The sequence below is a fragment of the Helianthus annuus genome, chromosome 17 (assembly GCF_002127325.2).
Source record: "Helianthus annuus cultivar XRQ/B chromosome 17, HanXRQr2.0-SUNRISE, whole genome shotgun sequence".
Taxonomy (NCBI): Eukaryota; Viridiplantae; Streptophyta; class Magnoliopsida; order Asterales; family Asteraceae; genus Helianthus; species Helianthus annuus.
Window position 1 is genome coordinate 5,230,545 of NC_035449.2, and position 18,053 is coordinate 5,248,597.

At 35.9% G+C, this 18,053-nt stretch overlaps 2 protein-coding genes across 2 annotated transcripts; one reads left to right on the plus strand and one right to left on the minus strand.

Annotated features, from left to right (window-relative positions):
* Nucleotides 1-155: 155 nt before the first annotated feature.
* LOC110923137 (protein TORNADO 2) lies at nucleotides 156-1,902 on the minus strand. Its single transcript, XM_022167313.2, has 2 exons — nucleotides 1,332-1,902; nucleotides 156-669 (listed from the first exon to the last, which is right to left on the minus strand). Exons 1-2 carry the CDS (start codon nucleotides 1,827-1,829, stop codon nucleotides 355-357), a joined length of 813 nt encoding a protein of 270 aa, XP_022023005.1. The 5' UTR covers nucleotides 1,830-1,902; the 3' UTR covers nucleotides 156-354.
* A 7,929-nt stretch (nucleotides 1,903-9,831) lies between these two features.
* LOC110923281 (RING-H2 finger protein ATL52) lies at nucleotides 9,832-11,277 on the plus strand. Its single transcript, XM_022167423.2, has one exon. It carries the CDS (start codon nucleotides 10,128-10,130, stop codon nucleotides 11,238-11,240), a length of 1,113 nt encoding a protein of 370 aa, XP_022023115.1. The 5' UTR covers nucleotides 9,832-10,127; the 3' UTR covers nucleotides 11,241-11,277.
* Nucleotides 11,278-18,053: the final 6,776 nt, after the last annotated feature.

The window sequence follows — 18,053 nt, forward strand, 5'->3', positions numbered from 1 at the left end:
TCTAATTTTTTTATTAAGTCAAATTACAATATATATAAAATTTCTACTTTCGGCGTCCTCCTCCTCAAATCACGTTGCTTTATACTTTCTTGTTTCACCTTTATTCTTTTATTTTTACCCTCAATCAACTCGATGCACCCAATCCCATGAAAAGGTTTTTAACTTAAAATCACTAAACAAATTCCATTAAAATAATTAAGTTCATCCCAAATAAATCCAAACCTCATTTGTAGAACTAATTAAGTCACACTCATCACCATTGTCTACTTCATGCAACACATATAATCCTAATCCACAAGAAAGGCGTTCCGTCGTACCTTGTTCAACAAGTTTCCTCTTGCCTTGATCGATAAGTTACGTGTAACCTTGTTTATATTTGCGAAAGAGATCTTCGGTTTTTGCGTTCCTAAAAGCACAACACCCGACTATATAAACACATATTAAAAGCACAAGGGTTATTGTTAAAACTATGTTTGCCCTCTTCCATTCTTTTTCCAAATTCTCTAGCAACCCCGCCTTGCATGAATCGCAAGCGTAACAAAGCCCCGCCGTCTGGTCATTGCTCCAGTTAAGGCAATCCATATCCGCAGCGTTGTTTATCGGACTAATCCAGTATGTTGGGTTCACGAAAGTATAACCACACTGAGTTGGGGGCTTACAACATCCTGACTGTTATTAAAGTAAATTAATTAGGAAAACAAAAATAATTTAATTAAGTCAGGAAATATATATTTAATTATTTAGGGTACGTAAAACAAGGATCTATGCTACAACAAGGTTAAGTTATGCTAGAATATTTTCCTTCACTCTTCCTCAAGTATAAGCTAGCTATGATTCTTTAGAAAACCCATTTTCAATTATTCTGGTTAGAGTTAATTACTGTTTTCGTCCAAGTGGTTTGTCAAAAATCACAATTTCAGTCCATTAGTTTAAAATTTGCGATTTCCGTACCCGTGGTTTCACTTTCGTAACCATTTAAGTCCACCTCGTAACCATTTCAGTCCCTGTACTTAACAGAATAATGGATTGAAATGGTTACGAAAGTGAATCCACAGGGACTGAAATGGTTACGAAAGTAAACCACAGGGACTGAAATCGGAATTTTTAAACTAATGAACTGAAATAGTGCTTTTTGACAAACCACATAGACGAAAACAATAATTATGTACTCATGTCTTTTACTTTTATAACTTTTGATATCATATTGTACTTCTAAAAAAGAAATTAAAAACTTTTTAATTTCTAAAAGTGTAGTAACCAATGTATAGACAATCTAAAAAAGATAAATAAATAATATAAAAAATATTGAGTAATTTAAGTTGGAATAAAACCTGTAGTGGAGAAAGATGTGCATTGAAGAAATCTTGAGCCATGCGATACGTTTGGTTCAATTCAGCACAAACACTAGTAGAACTTAAACAAGTTCTAATTCTATCCCATTTATAATGGCTTCTAACTCTTCGTTTTAAAAATCCGGAATAATCGTCAAGCCGATATTCCAAGTAAGACCGACTCGGCTCAGGATGGCCCGAGCCCCTAGCGGTCACCATATACACAAAAACAACCAAACACGCGAGCAAAATAATGAGCACAAGCATAGCAATGAGATACAACACAAGGAGCCACGTGACTCGCCAGAACCCCCCAATGAATCCGGCTATGGCTACAACCAATATCAAAATGCCTAAAATTATAACGGGCCATTGTAGGATTTGGACACACGCGTTGTCTGTTTCGGTTGCTAGCCAGATCCCGGCTCCAATGATCGGGATCGAGAGTAGCATGGCGACGAAGTTGATGGCGCCAATGACATTGTTGCTCATTGCCATTGTTTTGGAAGGTGGTATGGATTGAGAAGATTTTTTTTTTTTTTTTGGTTCCTTACCTTAGATGTATGAAATGTTTTGTAGGATTTAGAATGTTGTTTTTGTAGGGCAAGTATTTGGGCTTTTGGCACGATTTTTGATCCTTTCACTTTCACTTTTTGAAAAAGGGAAGAAATTCTTTGATTATGTTTGAAAATTGGTGTTTTGTCAGGATGAGGACAAATGACCATATCACCCTTAGTGGTCTACAAATGATGCATGTGAAACAGTTACTTTGACTTTAAGGTGTGATGGTTTCGTAACATGGAAAAAGTATGGAAAAAACTACAAACGAGTTGTGAACGTAACTGCTTAAAAAGAAAACGTAGAAAAAACATTAAAAGGATAACAAAAAGAAAATCAATCAAAAAAGTTATATGGTAATGATATTGTAAGTATGAAACCTGAGGTCAGAGATGAGCAAATAGTACTGGATATAGGTACCGAATTTCCCGAACCGAAAGATCATAAGTTCCAATTCGGTACCGACTTTTGGCGTTCCTGTTACTAGTTCGGTATCGGTTTTTACCTTCATATACCGGTATATTTGGTACTCGTACCGATTTGGAATCGGTTGGCACCGAGCTCATCCCTACCCTAAAACTAAAAAAAAATCATTAAAAGTTGAAGAAAATCAACAAAAAACAGTTGTACGATACCATTGTTATTCGTATGGTACCCGTGATCAGGGATGAGCAAATGGTACCGGGTAGCAGTACCGAATTTTCCGAACTAAAAGAATTTCAAAATCAACCCGGTACCGACTTTTGGCGTTTTCTATACCAGGTTGGTGTCGGTTTTTATCTTCATATACCGATGCCGAATTGGACCGTACCGGAAAAAAAAACAATAAAAAAAGAAGATGCCATCTAGCAACTTATTAAGGAACCAAGCACTCTTCATTGTAACAATTTTACCGGACATCCTAAAATCTGCTGATTTAAAAGCCCACGTAGGCTGTTGGGCCACTTTAATAGTGTTTGGTTTCCTTACAATCTTATCTGGTGGGCTTCAGAGTACAGACTCAGACAAACCCAATATTTAAGAACCAAGCACTAAACTAATGGTGCACAAAAAACCCGAACCCGGAAAAAAAACTCGGAACCGGGTATTATAAAACCCGGGTTTTTTATACCCGAACCCGAACTCGACCCTACCCATACGGTAGGGACCGGGTATCATATCTGATCTAAAACCCGAACCCGGAACCGGGTTTTTTTTATACCTGGTTTATACCCGGTTTTTCGTAGTACCCAGTTTTATAAATACCCGGAACCGGTTTTTATAAATACCCGGAACCGGGTTTTATAAATACCCGGTTATGGGTTTTATAAGCCTTCTAGTTCTTATGATTTAACAAAATTATGTATGCAACTTAATGTAATCTTGTTTAATTATTGGGTTTCTAAGAATTATGTATGCACTTTGATGTAATCTTGTTTAAAAATGTCATTAAAGTTAAATAAGCTAAACCATCCACTAAAACATATAAAGAAGCATTTAATACCCAGTCGGGTTTTTTTAATACCCGGTGTGGGTTTTTTGCCAACCCAATGCATACCCGAACCCGGAAACAGGGTATTATAATACCCGGGTTTTCTAAAACTCGACCCGGACCCGGTATATAGGGTATACATTTTTTTGTAGAAAAACCGGACCCGGACCCGACCCGATTTAAAAAAAACTCGATTTTATAAAACCCGATCCTACCCGAACCCGGTTCCATAGTGCACCACTACACTAAACCTTAAAACAAACTCTTGGTTCTGGGTTTTTAAAATCTAAATACTTACCATCTAATTTAGTAAGGGTAATTTGTTTCGGTTTCCGAAAGTTCTTTTTTTTTTTTTTTTTTGCAAGGATATATGTATATTGAAATCAAGTCAATAATTTGTAACTAAACCATACCTAAAAAGTAACTTGGTTGCATCACAATTTTGTGAGCCTAATACTTCTTTTTTCGCTTCACTGATTTCACATACTAGTATTCTATTTCTTAATTTAAAAAATTAAAATTTTAAAAAAGTCATGTGAGATAATTGACTTCAGATTTGCTTTTAATGTTTTTTTACTTAAAATATTTAAAGTTTTATAATTTTTAAATCTTCATTATTAATTATTTAATATTAATATTTTATTTGTTCAACCCATATAGTACAAAAGTATCTATCTAATATATAATAAAAGTGCATATTGGATTTGGTTAATTTCTTTACATAATTTATATTTTTAAAAAGGAAAATTGAGTTTTTTTTTAACAATAATTCCTGATTCTCTAAGATAAGTAACCTGCATTGCATTTATGATTTGAAATTTTAAACCTCCAACCTTTGGTTGTGAGGGACACTTTTATTCACCAGAATGTCTTTTTGGAGAATGGCGTAAAAAATAAATATAATGAATAAAAATGGCAAACTGACCAACTAGCAACCGTTATGCATTATAATTCAAAGAATATTTTGTAATTATTTTCAATGATTTATTGAATATTACAACTCAAATGTAAAGCTCGGGTTGTATGGAAATCAACACTCACGAAACAGTTGATACCTAGCACAGGTTCTGAATCGCACATAGAGACCAGTGGCGGATCCAGCCAGTTTTTTCACTGGGTTCCTTTTTCCAAATCATACAAGGTTTACACTACAAAAAAACGTTTTTTTTCCGAATCATACAAGGTTTACACTACAAAAAACGTTTTTTTCCAAATCGACTGGGTTCCTGGGTACCCGGGAAACCCCTCTAAATCCGCCCCTGATAGAGACGGACCCAAGTGAGGGGTTGGGCGAGCGTACGCCACCCTTTAAAGGAATTTAGTGTATTTTATCGGTGAAGATACCAATCGCACATTTTGAAATTTTAGTTGAACTTCTTGTTTGTTTTTCTAAAAAATAATTTCTAATTTCGTCACTGATCACACATCTAAACAACTGTAGTCCACTCATTTTAATTTTATAACCCAAAAAATGCGACCCTATTGACCAAGTCAACTTCCATTAAACATATCTTTAAACTTTTGACTCCCTGTTTCCTGTGACTACAACAAACCAAAACCAAACAATCTACTATTTCTTATTTGTTCTATTTTCCTTGGAGAACCGATTTCTATATCTAAATAACAATACTATATTATAATATGTCTCCTGTATTACATTTCATATGACAGGTAATGTCAACTGGGACTAACTCATTTGGTAAAGGCTTTTGCCTCTTAGTGGGAGGTTTTGGGTTCAGTCCCAAACAAGGATGATGTATTTGTAAATATAAGAGTTTAGAAGAGTAACATTAGCCATTAAAAAGGATTATTGGATTTTATCACTCCCAACTACTAGCTATTGGTCGCTGCCACCCCCAACTATCATTTTGATGCTCGTGACCCGCAACTTATCACTTAGTGTGTTCTGTCACCAAGTCGTTAACTGATAACTATCTTTTGATCCTGTTACTATACTTTTGGGAGTGTCGTAACGACACTCCCAAAGACACTCCCAAAAGTATAGTAACAGGATCAAAAGATAGTTATCAGTTAACGACTTGGTGACAGAACACACTAAGTGATAAGTTGCGGGTCACGAGCATCAAAATGATAGTTGGGGGTGGCAGCGGTCAATAGCCAATAGTAAACCATTATTTTATTATTGGTTAAAAAGTGGCGGCAAATATATTTATTGGGAAAAAAAGCAAGCAGCCAATCAGGTGTTTTATTTTTTTAGTTGTTTCGTTTTCAGTATCAATACAATATATATGGTTGAAAGGAACGCTTAGCTGCTAATCCTCGACTTTAATAAAGTTACTCTATAGTTCTTAAAGTTTATAAATGTTATTTTTTTCTTTGACGATAGTGTTTTTATCTACGTCTCTATGTTATTGTATTGAGATCGCATTATGAATACAAGCAACCCAAGCAAAAGCGTAAGTGCTATTACAACTAAGAAATATTCGGTTTAGCACCCCGCTACGCGGGCGGGGCATTCCACTAGTCAACAACACTTGGGAAGTTGCATGACCAGTAGCAGTCACCTGCCACGCAGGTGACTTTTGTTTTTTTGTTTTTTTTTGTCATTTTCCCGCTATATGTATATATTATAGTTATTATTGCGCTAAACTCTTAAGAAAATGTCTCGTTGTTCAATTGGTCGTATAAAGATTCAAATATAATGATGTCTCGGGTTCGAAGCCCTTTATGGCAAAGAATTTTTTTTATTACCTGCTACCAAATAAAAGTTTGAGTAAATTGTTTCATTTATTTTTTTTTTGTCTTTGTCTCTTATTTTTAATTATATTTTCTGTGATTTATTTCTTTTCTTTTTTTTTTGTTTCACTTTTATTTTATTTTCTCTACTTCCAAATTTGCAATTTTTTTATAACCAAATCTTTTAAAACAAATACCTTATTAACATATCTTCTTTTTACTGCAGTGTAGCGCGGATTGAACCTTACTAGACGTAATGTATTTTTTTATGTGTGGATATCGTTTTTGTCATGACACGACATTTTTTGTTTTTTATTTTGATTGTTATACTTAGTGCCAGTACCATATTAATCCCATCATAAAAAGAATCGATAACATTTGAATTCTCCGTCACGTAGCGTGAAGAATTCACTACTTACTAACACTTTACAACCTGTTAAATGGTGCTTGACTCAATAGATTTTTTGCCACCCTGAAGACAACAACCCACCCATGAGTGAGATGGTGATTTAATTCATGATGGAGCAAATTGTCATTTTTGTCACCATAATTTGTTTATTTTTGAAAATTTCATTCAAAAAGTTTTTTTCTCGCATATGTTGGGGAATTTAGTAAACAACAGAATATCTGAGAGAAGTGTGATCACTTTCAGATCAAATGATTTTAGTGGTTCTCGTGAATAATTCAATCAGATAAAACTCAGATTTAGAAATTGAACTCTATTATGTGTGTGTTGTGAGAATTCATATAAACTAGAATCAGTGTGTCAAGAATAATTTTCGAATTAGGGGAAAACCTCTGGTATCCGCCTTTTGGCGGTTATTATTTGAAATTAAAAAAATGCCTCAAAATGCCTTGTTTTTTCCAGCTAGATCCCAGCTAGGGCTGCCGCCCCTTGGACCCGGCTCTTAGGGGCGCTGCCCCTTGGTACCCCCGTTGATTAGGGGTTCCGCCCGAACAATTGGAACTATAACAACTCAAACAAGTGTATACTCCCACACTTCCTGACGTGCTTCATGTGTATTATAGTTCATCTTGATCACCAAGGCAATCCCGATTATACTAGAATATACAATATCTAGATGTCTGTCGTTTAAAATCTTGTGTTTTTTATTCACTTCGTTAACCTTATCAATTTTTAGCATTAAAATTAGGGACATTTATGTATTTTTACACATTTGTTTTTTTTTTGTTTTTTTTTTTTTTTCAGTTTTCCACTCATTATTCATCCCCTAGTTCCACCAAAACCATGGACTAGAATTCACCTCCACAAGATTTGGATGAAGAAGAAAGCCTCGATGCATGTGCTAAAGTGTTGTAGTTCAGCCTTTTATACCTTTTTAATGGTGTCTCTGTGTCAAATTGAGGGCTACGAATGCATCATCATTTATAGGGACCAAATTCAATCTGTTTTTCAATTGTTTTTAACTCACCTCTCCTTAAGATCATTCTCAAAGTAATACTCAAAAATTAGGGATGTGTATGGTGTGGCTTAGTTTGGCGTGACCAGCCATATAGATTTTTTTCTTTTGGTTTGGCAACGGCTACCCCTAACAGCTAGATCAAACTAGCCAACCAAAGCCAGCCATGTCACCCAGCCCCATGCCCCACGCCCCACGTCAGGCTCAATCCCCACACCAAAGGGGCAACGCCATGCTCAACACTTGCCCAGGGTGGGGTAGCCGGCGTTGAACCCAAACCGCCGCCGCAACTCACGCCGCACACCCCACAGTTTAAGGGGCATTTTTTCATGTTTTTTCTATTGTCTAGTTGACACTTGCCCAACCAATCTCAATCTCTCTCTTGCCCTATTCAAATAACATTAGGGGAGGGGGGGTGGTCACTAGTGATAGAATTCTATCACTCACAAGCACCAATCAAGTTCCGCCATGTCATCAACCATTTTTTCATCACTCACAACCTTTTTTTAGTGGGGGTGGTCATCACTCACCACCACACCCAACAATTTCTCCCAAACCAACAACTACCCTCACAAACCAAAATAATAACGCGTGAAGAAAATAACGGAAAATCGATTCCGTGATGATATAACGCGTTATAGGAATAGGTGGGGGTGGGAAAATGGAAACTTCACGCGTTATATATTTTCCGTTATAAAAATAACGGGAGCGCCCCGCCTGGCCTTAAAACACATATTATCTCTCATCTCTCCTACATCACACTCACATAACCTTTCTCCCTCTATTTTTCTCATTTTTTCCAAACATACATCACCACACTCTCCCTCCACCTCACACCATTTCTACTTCACATCACACCTTCTCCTTAAAAACACCAAAAAATATCTCTATTGTGGGTACTCTAAGCGTTTTTCCTAAATCAATTTATTGAAAAGAGGTCTAGTCATGGGCTCATGGTAATTGCGTCAAACGAACTTCGATTGACTTCATTCCAGCCCCGTAACAAGATATTTGTCTCACACTCTCACTATTCATTATTACATAGAAGTACTTGGGCACCAGAAGGGTATAAAAAAGGGTAAGATTCGTGTTAATGAGTAACGAGTAGCATTAAGCCATGAGGCAACGTATCGTCACACTTGGGTATGTTTTAAATCATAAGTAGCATTAAGCCATGAAGCAACACAATGAGTACGCAAATATCACAAGAAAATTGATAAACTAATAGAAACAAATATCAACTATCAAATTGTCGCACCACAATCTAAATGCTAATAAGTGTCAAACGAATATATTTATTTACTTTTTGAATTGAGAATATATGCTTGTTAGCACATGATATGTTGGAACCACCCAAGAACATCATTACATGGATCTACTTGCTTAAACTACCTAATCTTCTCTAATATTAAACATTACCCTCTCATAATTATGCGACACTTATATTCTCACTGTCCTTTATACCTTTCCCTTTTCAAATTCAACTCCATTAACATGATATATACTTTATGATTTAAATTCAAAATTGGTTACTAAAATAAAATCAAAATCTTGTCTGACTGGTAAAACATAACTTACGTTAGACACGTGACTTTCAAGAGGTTAAAACATAATACAAGTAGAAGGTTGTTTCGGATGGGGAAGCAGCCACTTACAAGTGTGCTAGTCCTTGAATGCTCTTTTCATTGTTTATAAAGCCTAGAAGTAGAAAGTCTTATTAGTTTCTCCCAAAAATGAAATATATGTTCTTTTTGAAGTATTGATGATATATATTTTATCAAACATAGATTTGTCAAATTGTATTTGATCAATAAAATAATCCACATCTTAAAAAAGAGATTCCTAACTAGGATAGAATGCTAGATGTATCTATGTTTATATTTTAGAATGTCAATGAATTGGTTTTTATAAGGTTTAGATTTTAGAATGTCAATGAATTGGTTTTTATAAGGTTGGTTGGTAGGCCATACCAAACTCTAGCTCAATTATAAACAGATAATTGAAACAAGAAAACCTTAACATGCGTACATATATTTTCAGAAAAACAATATCTGTAATGATCCTTTAACAAGAGAAAATCATAATTATTTTTCCAAACTTAAACATATATCAAGTTTTATTGTGCAACTAATAATTTATTTTATGTTTAACCTTAACAAAAAGTAATAAAATGCTTTCTGTTACTCTGATAGGGTGCCCACCAACACCAGTCACAAAACACCAACTTTAATCAAGAGACAAGTTATGGCATGAAAGTAATAGAAATTCAAACTAAAGGATAACAATAAGAAAAGGAAAAGAGAATTAACTTGAATGAAAAAAAGTCACCTCCATATATCCCCACATAAAAAGCACATTCTTTGCTTTAATCCACTTTCCAACTATGCCTCTTTTCTTCATTCATTTTTCTTCTTATCTTTTAAATGGTGGTGATAAGATTTCATCACTTCTGTTGTGGTCTTCTTCAAACCCATATGTTTCTTATGCTTTATACCCCCATAGTTGCAGTAGTTTGAAAGTTTGTTGAAGTTAAAGTTCATAATACATCACCCTATATGTTGTTTCTAGTGAAGTTCTTTGTTTGCATGGTGTTTTCTAATTAGGGTTTTCTTGTTATATAAGTATTTTTTGGTTCCAAGTTTGTTAATTATGGGGTCTGTTGATGTTGAGAGTCCAACAACATGGGTGCCTTACATGAGCAATCAAGATTGTTCTCAAAAGATATGCAACTTATATTGTCCCCAATGGTGTAACTACGGCGTTCTTCCCTCTCCTCCACCACCTGTAGGGTTTTCTGACGATGATTCAGGCGGTGCCACCCTCTCGCCCCTTGTGATCACAATCATTGGTGTTATTGGGAGCGCGTTTCTTTTGATTAGTTACTATGTTATAATATCTAAATTGTGTACCGTAAGGAATGATTCGTTTGAATTTTCAAGACAGAGAGGGGGACAAAATCAAGAAACTCAAGATTTGGAAATGAGTGAAAATGATTTTAACATGGAAGATGACCCTTTATTTCTCGGGCCTTGGCATGTTCCGGGTAAGGGGTTGGATGAGGCTATGATCAAATCGATAAAGGTTTGTAAGTATAAGAAAGAAGATGGCTTGGTTTCAAGTACGGATTGCCTGGTTTGTTTAGGAGAATTTCAAGAGGATGAGAAGCTTAGACTTTTGCCCAAATGTAGTCATGCTTTTCATGTTTATTGCATTGACAATTGGCTTACAAATCACTCAAATTGCCCTTTGTGTAGAGCTAGTGTAAGTTTTGTCAATGCAATGTCACATACTTTACCTCCTCCCCCTCCACCACCACCACCGCCGCCGCCACCACAACCTCCTCGACTTGACATATTTGTGTCAAGGAGGGTTCTTACTGATTTAGAAGGACGGGATGCTATTCTTGATATTAGAGAAGATAGAGGTGAACGGGAGGTCAGAAGATCTATATCTATGGGTAATTTGTGTCAAAATCGAGTATTAAAAGATGATATTTTGTTTGTTAATCATCATTGTGATATGGAATTGGAAAAAATGCATATTGGGGGCGATGTTGGCTCATCAAAACAACATATGAAATCAGAACAATGCCAAAACGAATGCAATGTTGGATCTTCACAACGAGTTGTGAATGGAGATAACACATACTTGAATTGCGATGATTTACGCCGTGATATGTTAAAGAGATCATTTTCTAGTGGGAGATACTTGTTCATTAGAGGATGGAAAGGGAAGGCCTTAAAAGTTTCTAGTGTGCTTTGATTGAAAGATTTCAAAAATTGAAGGATCAGTTTTGTTAGATTATATTGCTAGTCACTTGTGTTTAAGTTAAGAATGTTACTTCATCAATTGCATTCCCTAATGAAACGAAATTACATTTATGCCCTATACAATGGCTAGCAATTGTCATAGAATTATGATATAACAAAAAAAATGATTTCTTTTAAATTAATTGATAGCGTTTAAAAAATATATATTTTGTTTCTATTCTAAATATAAAAAATGTAGTAGACTCATTAATATTATTCGTTTTTTTTAGTTCCATTGACTTCTTATATGTATCTTAACATACTATAAGATTGCTGTAAACTAAGAAATAAAATCAGCATTGATAAAGCTTTGAACCCGTCTAAAATAGCATAGCAAGTCGTGCGTTTTAAAATCCAAACGGTTGTTTCACGGTTCGGTTTTATTTGTTTTTAGGAGTTTAACGGTTTGGTATGATTTGAAACTCGGTCGGTCTTTATCGTTTTAGTTTTTTTTTGTTTTGAAAAAAAAAATAATAAAAAATGGTTTAGACTGTCAAAACTAAACCGTTAAACCATTATACTATCAACATCATACAACTAAACACGTTGGGTTTATCGTTCTCTGAAACCGTATTAGCGCATTTCTACACCGATTTTTTTTTCAAAACTAACTGAACCAGTGGTGTACGTCTCCAAGAAATATATAAAACAAATATAAACAATTTTTTTATGTTTGTCCGTCTAAATTTTGTTCGTTTATTAAATAAACAAATCAATATTCATTATATTATATTATATTATATTATATTATATTATATTATATTATATTATATTATATTATATTATATTATATTATATTATATTATATTATATTATATTATATTATATTATATTATATTATAAACGATTTAATAAACGAATGAATGATTTTACTTGAGAAAAAAATATAAAGGAATGAATAGTTTTACTTGAGAAAAAATAAAATAAGAAAAGATTCTGATACAATCATACAAATGGACTCGTACTGTTGGCCTCCTTAACTTTGATTATGCTAGTGTACCCACAGCCCAAAGACCGAAGGTAATGAAAACTGTTACCCATTTAATAGTTTATTGGGCTGGGCCTAACTACAAGATGTTACAACAAATACTCTCATGGCCCAATAGCCCTTGCAGCCGTGCATTTGCTGATTTGCACAACAGAAGTTCAAAAGAGGAAATGAGCCATTTTAGGTAAACCTATTTACAGCTTGGCTCTAAATTTACTTTGAGGGTGCACTTGGTATATCAAATATCTTATTCGGGTGGGGGATTGGTGTAATAATTAGCTGTTAAAAGAAGATCTTATTCAATTTGAGTCTTAAAATTTCATTAGACCTTTTGTTGAAAATACTGAAATGTATGGTACACGAACAGGGTCGCAGGATAGAAGGGGGCGCCCCGGGGGGGGGGGGGGGGGGGGGAGGGGGGTGTCTGGTATGTAGTGTTCATATAGAATTTTTAGGTATATACGTTTTCGACCCCAGGTCGAAAATCTCAAGTTTCGCCACTCTACACGAACAACTAAGACTACATGGTATGGTGATGGACCATCATTGGAGGATGATCCGCCACGTAGGCGTCACATCATAGTCCTCCCAAGGATGGATCATCCTCCAAAACTAGGGGGCATGGGAGGATGGTCCTAGTCATCATCCTCCACCACTTTTATATTTTTTTTTTAAATCTCCACATTTTTTTAAACATTTAACAAATAAAGTAATAAAATATTTTAATTAATATTATAAAACATTACATAAACATAAAAAAAAATTAAACTTAAAAAAAATAAACTAAAAAAAACATAAACTTAAAAACCTAAAGTTAAAAAAAAAACGTAAAAATATCCTAACATACTAAAATAAGCTACTAGTCGTCGTCTTCCATGTGGTGGGCGGGTTCGTTTTCAGCGTTGTTCCAAATATGCTCCACCAAGTCCGCTTGTAGGTTGTGATGTGTGAACTCGTTACGTAGAGCGAAGGCGTTCAAATCTTGTTCTTCCTCACTAACTGGAACAGAATTTCCAATAGACGCGTTTTCGTCGTAATCGCATATCGCTCTCCCTTCGTCTTCAATGATCATGTTATGAAGGATGATACAAGCGTACATAATGTGTCGTAACCTCCTTGGTGTTTGCGCACGTGCTGGAATAGAAATGATGTGCCATTTTTTTTGTAGAACACCAAAAGCTCGTTCAATATCTTTTCTTGCGCCCTCCTGAAACTTTGCAAATTTTTTCCTTTTGTCGTCGGTCGGGTGCGGGACAGTTTTAACAATTGTCGAGTACGTTGGGTATATCCCATCGGCTAGGTAGTAACCTCGCCTGTACTCCACCCCTGAAACCGTAAAGCTTGTGTCTGGACCTGTACCCGCCACTACATCATCAAAAATATGGGACTGGTATATGATGTTGAGGTCGTTGAGTGACCCGGGTAGACCAAAAAAAGCATGCCATATCCAGAGATCCTGTGACGCAACAGCCTCTAGAATGATAGTCGGATGTCCCTGATCTCCCCTAGTATACTGACCTTGCCATGCAACCGGGCAACTCTGCCACTGCCAGTGCATGCAATCAATGCTCCCGAGCATTCCTGGGAAACCATGTCTCTGTTCGTGTGCCTGATATAATTTTTGTACGTCGTTTGCGTTCGGTTTCCGCAGGTATCGCTTGCTATACAATTTGACAACCCATTGGCAAAACTTGTACAAACAACGACGTGCGGTTCTGTCAGACATCCTAATGTACTCGTCTAATGCATCTGGTGCGTAACCGTACGCAAGTTGGCGAATGGCCGACGTACATTTTTGTAAATTGCTGAACCCCCTTTGCCCTCTAGCATCGTTTCGCAATGTAAAAAACGGATCAGACTGTGCCATGTCGCCTGCAATACGTAAGAACAGTTGACGACTCATGCGGAAACGACGTCGAAAAATCTCGGCTGGGTACACGGGTTCGTCGGCAAAATAATCGGCAACTAGTTTATCGTGGCCGGCTATAAATTTAGAACAAAAAATAAATGAAACTAATTAAAACATACATTTTAAAATCTACATAAAACAAAAGGAAAAAAAATATTAAAATACCTTCTTGGTCTCGATTATATTTTGCTCGTCTGGTTAGCGGTTGGGACGACCCTTCAGCGGCCGACATGAACACTTGAGCCGCGTTCATAATCATGTTGTGCATAATAACATCCTCTTCCGAAGATGATGAATACCACTCGGACGAAGACGATGAAGACATTGATGAAATTGAGGAAATTGAAGAAACGGGTGAAGCCATGATAATTTTTTAGCGAGAAATGGTGTGGAAGCGGGTAAAAAATGATGCAAAATATGATGACTTTTTATAAAAAGTGATGAGTGGTTTATAAAATGTGAGATAGATGGGGTGGTAGTGGGTGAAAAGTGGTGAAAATAGGGGTTAAGGGTGTGAGTATTTATAAAAATGGAATTGAAATGGGTGTATTTTTGAAAAGTAGCCGTTAGCTTTTTTTTTTTTTATTAATTGTTCAAACGGTCATAATGGGGGGGCCCACATCAATTGCTTCGTCGAGAACGTCTGAAAATGGACGGGGAGGACGGCGACGTATGGAGGCGGCACGGTGTTTGGACCGTCGCCGACCCGCGACGGGCCGGGGCCGACCCCCATACCGTATAGCCTAAGAAAACGGAAAGACTAGCATTTGCGTATTTAAAATGCTAAAACTATCACATAATAACACAAAGTAACATTACCATATGATTTAAGTCATCCAAATAAACAGTTTTTTAACCTTTTGATACATCAACATAATTATTATTTAAGTCAACACAAAAGTGTCATTCATCATGATAATAGTACATTAAAAGTTGGATTTTACACTATATACAAAAACATGAGTCATCCAATTAAAAATATAATAAAAAACATACATAAAATTTAGCTTGTGTTGATAATATCAAAGTCATGGTAATCATCATTTGAAGTTCAAAATTGAAAATTTATAATTGTTAATTTGAGAGCATCAGAGTTACTGGATTAAGTTTTTTTTAAAAGCCGGCAAACTTATATATATAAAACTAGGCTAATGTACACGTTAAATGCGGTTTCAAAAAAAAAAAAAAAAAACAAATTATTTATGTTGAAATTTAATATCGTGTAAAAACACATATATTGGAAGAAACAAAATGATTCAAATCCCGGTAAAAACTCCTTGTACATCACACTCGTTTTATTTGTAACATTACCATCTTTATCTAGAATAAGCAAATTGACAGCGGCTCTGCCTTTTTACTCTTGACAATGCAACATAAAGCTGACTATGTGAGAAAACTGGATATTTGAGATACAATCCAACCCTCTATAACTCAACCAAAAATCATGTTTGAATCCAATTTGTCCAGTGATGGAGGAAGACTTACCTGGAATATGAGAACGGTAGGGTGATGCGGCATAGCATCACATCTGGTGTATGAAAACGGAAGTATTCACAGCGATGTGGCCTGGCACCGCGTCCAGTGAACACTTCTATCAATACAAGGAAGCTGCGACAGTCACCATAGGCGACGATGTGGCTGGCACCGCGTCTCGCGTATTTCTTGATCGCAAGCAAGGGACGCGGTAACATCAGATGTTACCGCAGGCAGCGATGCGGCTCGCACCGCATCCTATACGCCCATCAAGTGGGACTGACACCACAGTGCAAGTAGCACCAATGACAGTCATCTGTCAGGGCTACGTAAGCAACAGACTGACGTGGCGTAACCTCCACACCCGACAAGCCTGACACACCTGCAAAGGTGCAGCATGTCGTCAGTCTGTCCATCATCCTCCTCCTTCACTCCTCGGCTATAAATACCAACCCCAAACCAGGTTTGAGGTATCTCTTCACAACTCTCTCACTACTACTACTATCATACTTTGCTTCCCAAGCAGATTACTGATTCTCACGCCGGAGAGTGGTAACAAGGAGCACCCCCACCCCATCCTCCTTGTTACGAGTCACGGTTTGTTTCCTTGTGCAGGAGATCAACCCATCGGTGTTCCAGTCAGCGATCCTCGGAAGGAAGGGATTAACCCTTCTTGACGAGATCAGTGAGTTAACCCTGCCCGGTTAACCATTGTTTCATCAGTAGCCAACTTTTATTTTATACACATTCAAACAGTCTTGTACAACATCAATGTTTTGCAATAAACCTGAACTTGTTTTGTACAAATTGAAGTCAAATAATTAGAAAGTATACCTTGTGTATCAATCCATCATCAATAATGGGGGAACTCGAGCTCTTAAACAGTCCGAAAAGTGCATCTACATCATTGGTACTAACTGCAAAAGGTCATAGATAATGGGTTAAAGGTACTTCTTGAAGCCTTCTCAAGTCCACATATCTAATATCTAACTTATAATAAAAAACTCCAAATAATATCACATGTCATTCTCTCCTTCAACCTCATAAATTTTATTTGTATTTGTTTAGTAAACTTATTTTAATATTAATTTTAATTAATAACCAATATATAGATATCACTTAGTTTTATCCTTATCTTTATCTAAAATTAATAAATAACTTCAATTTTGCAATTTAGACCCTTTGTTTTTTAATTTTAACCAAAGTTTTTCATTTTTTTCAATTTAATCCCAACTCTTTTTTATTTTCAATTTTGGTCCACCATACTTTTCACCTCTCCCAAGTTTTTCGTTTCTGATTCGTCGCGTCACATTTATTTTTCTGCGTTTGACAAGTTCGTGCAACACGCGAGTCCTGAATGAACTTAGTTATTTTTTTCTATGTTTTACGTTTCGGTTTAATTTCTCAGCAACGAGCGTGCGTGATTCAAAAATTTTACGGTTGCTTTTCGCTCGGCGTTATTTTTTCCCGTTTTTATTTATTTTGTTTTTCGAGCCTTTTCGGTGTTGGCGGTCACTAACAATGGTATAGTATTACTACTATTTAACACAGTTTTATAAGAACCGCTGCAAGGCAGGGGCTTAATACTAGTGTCTACTTAATAAAACGGCCACATAATTCGATAGAGCTAGAAAATAAGGCATATGTGAAGTTATTTTGTTAACATTGCAAAACAAACACCGAAAAATGACATAACTTTATGTTTGTAACGTTATCCGGTTTTTAAAATAGGTGTAACCCCATAAGTCGATCATCTCATTGTGAAAACAAAAACATATTGTTTGCTGCCTTGTCCCCAAACGTCAATCAAGCTTCTCCTGCTGTTCGTCAGCACCCTTTGCAGTTTGCACACACCACTGGCGATTCTCTATGCAGTCTCCTCGCTAGTGGACCCCTGCCTGACCTCCATAGTGCTGTTTGACCATCAAAAGTTTATATATTTTTACATTATTATATTATATATTATATTTATCAAGAACAAGAATCTTCAAAGCTCTATGATCTTTTACTTTTATAATTGTGTGAATGAGTAATAACTTCATACAACATTATAATCGTCGCTTACGTATTTGTTTATCATCAATTACTTTGGATATCAAACACAATGTTTTAAAAACCGGTTTTTAAATCATACTGGGCTTAAAAATGGTTCAACCGGGTTGACCAGTTAACCCTATAATACTATAAATTATACACAAATATCCAGATTTATTTACACTGTATACATACATGCCACATCATGTATACATGTTGACTCACTAAGACTATATTGTATACATAAACATCGTGCTACCGTCAACAACAACAACAACAAAAGTCAAAGAAAACAAAAATTAAAATGACCTATCAATTGTGAATTGGAGTAATAAACTATGAACGAACCATACAGATGGAAG

Bases quoted from the DNA above. Each gene is read 5' to 3' on its own strand.
- LOC110923137 (XM_022167313.2), bottom strand. From the start codon at position 1,829: ATGGCAATGAGCAACAATGTCATTGGCGCCATCAACTTCGTCGCCATG. The intron at 670-1,331 runs GTTTTATTCCAA...CTTTAATAACAG, and splicing joins CACATCTTTCTCCACTACAG to TCAGGATGTTGTAAGCCCCC.
- LOC110923281 (XM_022167423.2), top strand. From the start codon at position 10,128: ATGGGGTCTGTTGATGTTGAGAGTCCAACAACATGGGTGCCTTACATG.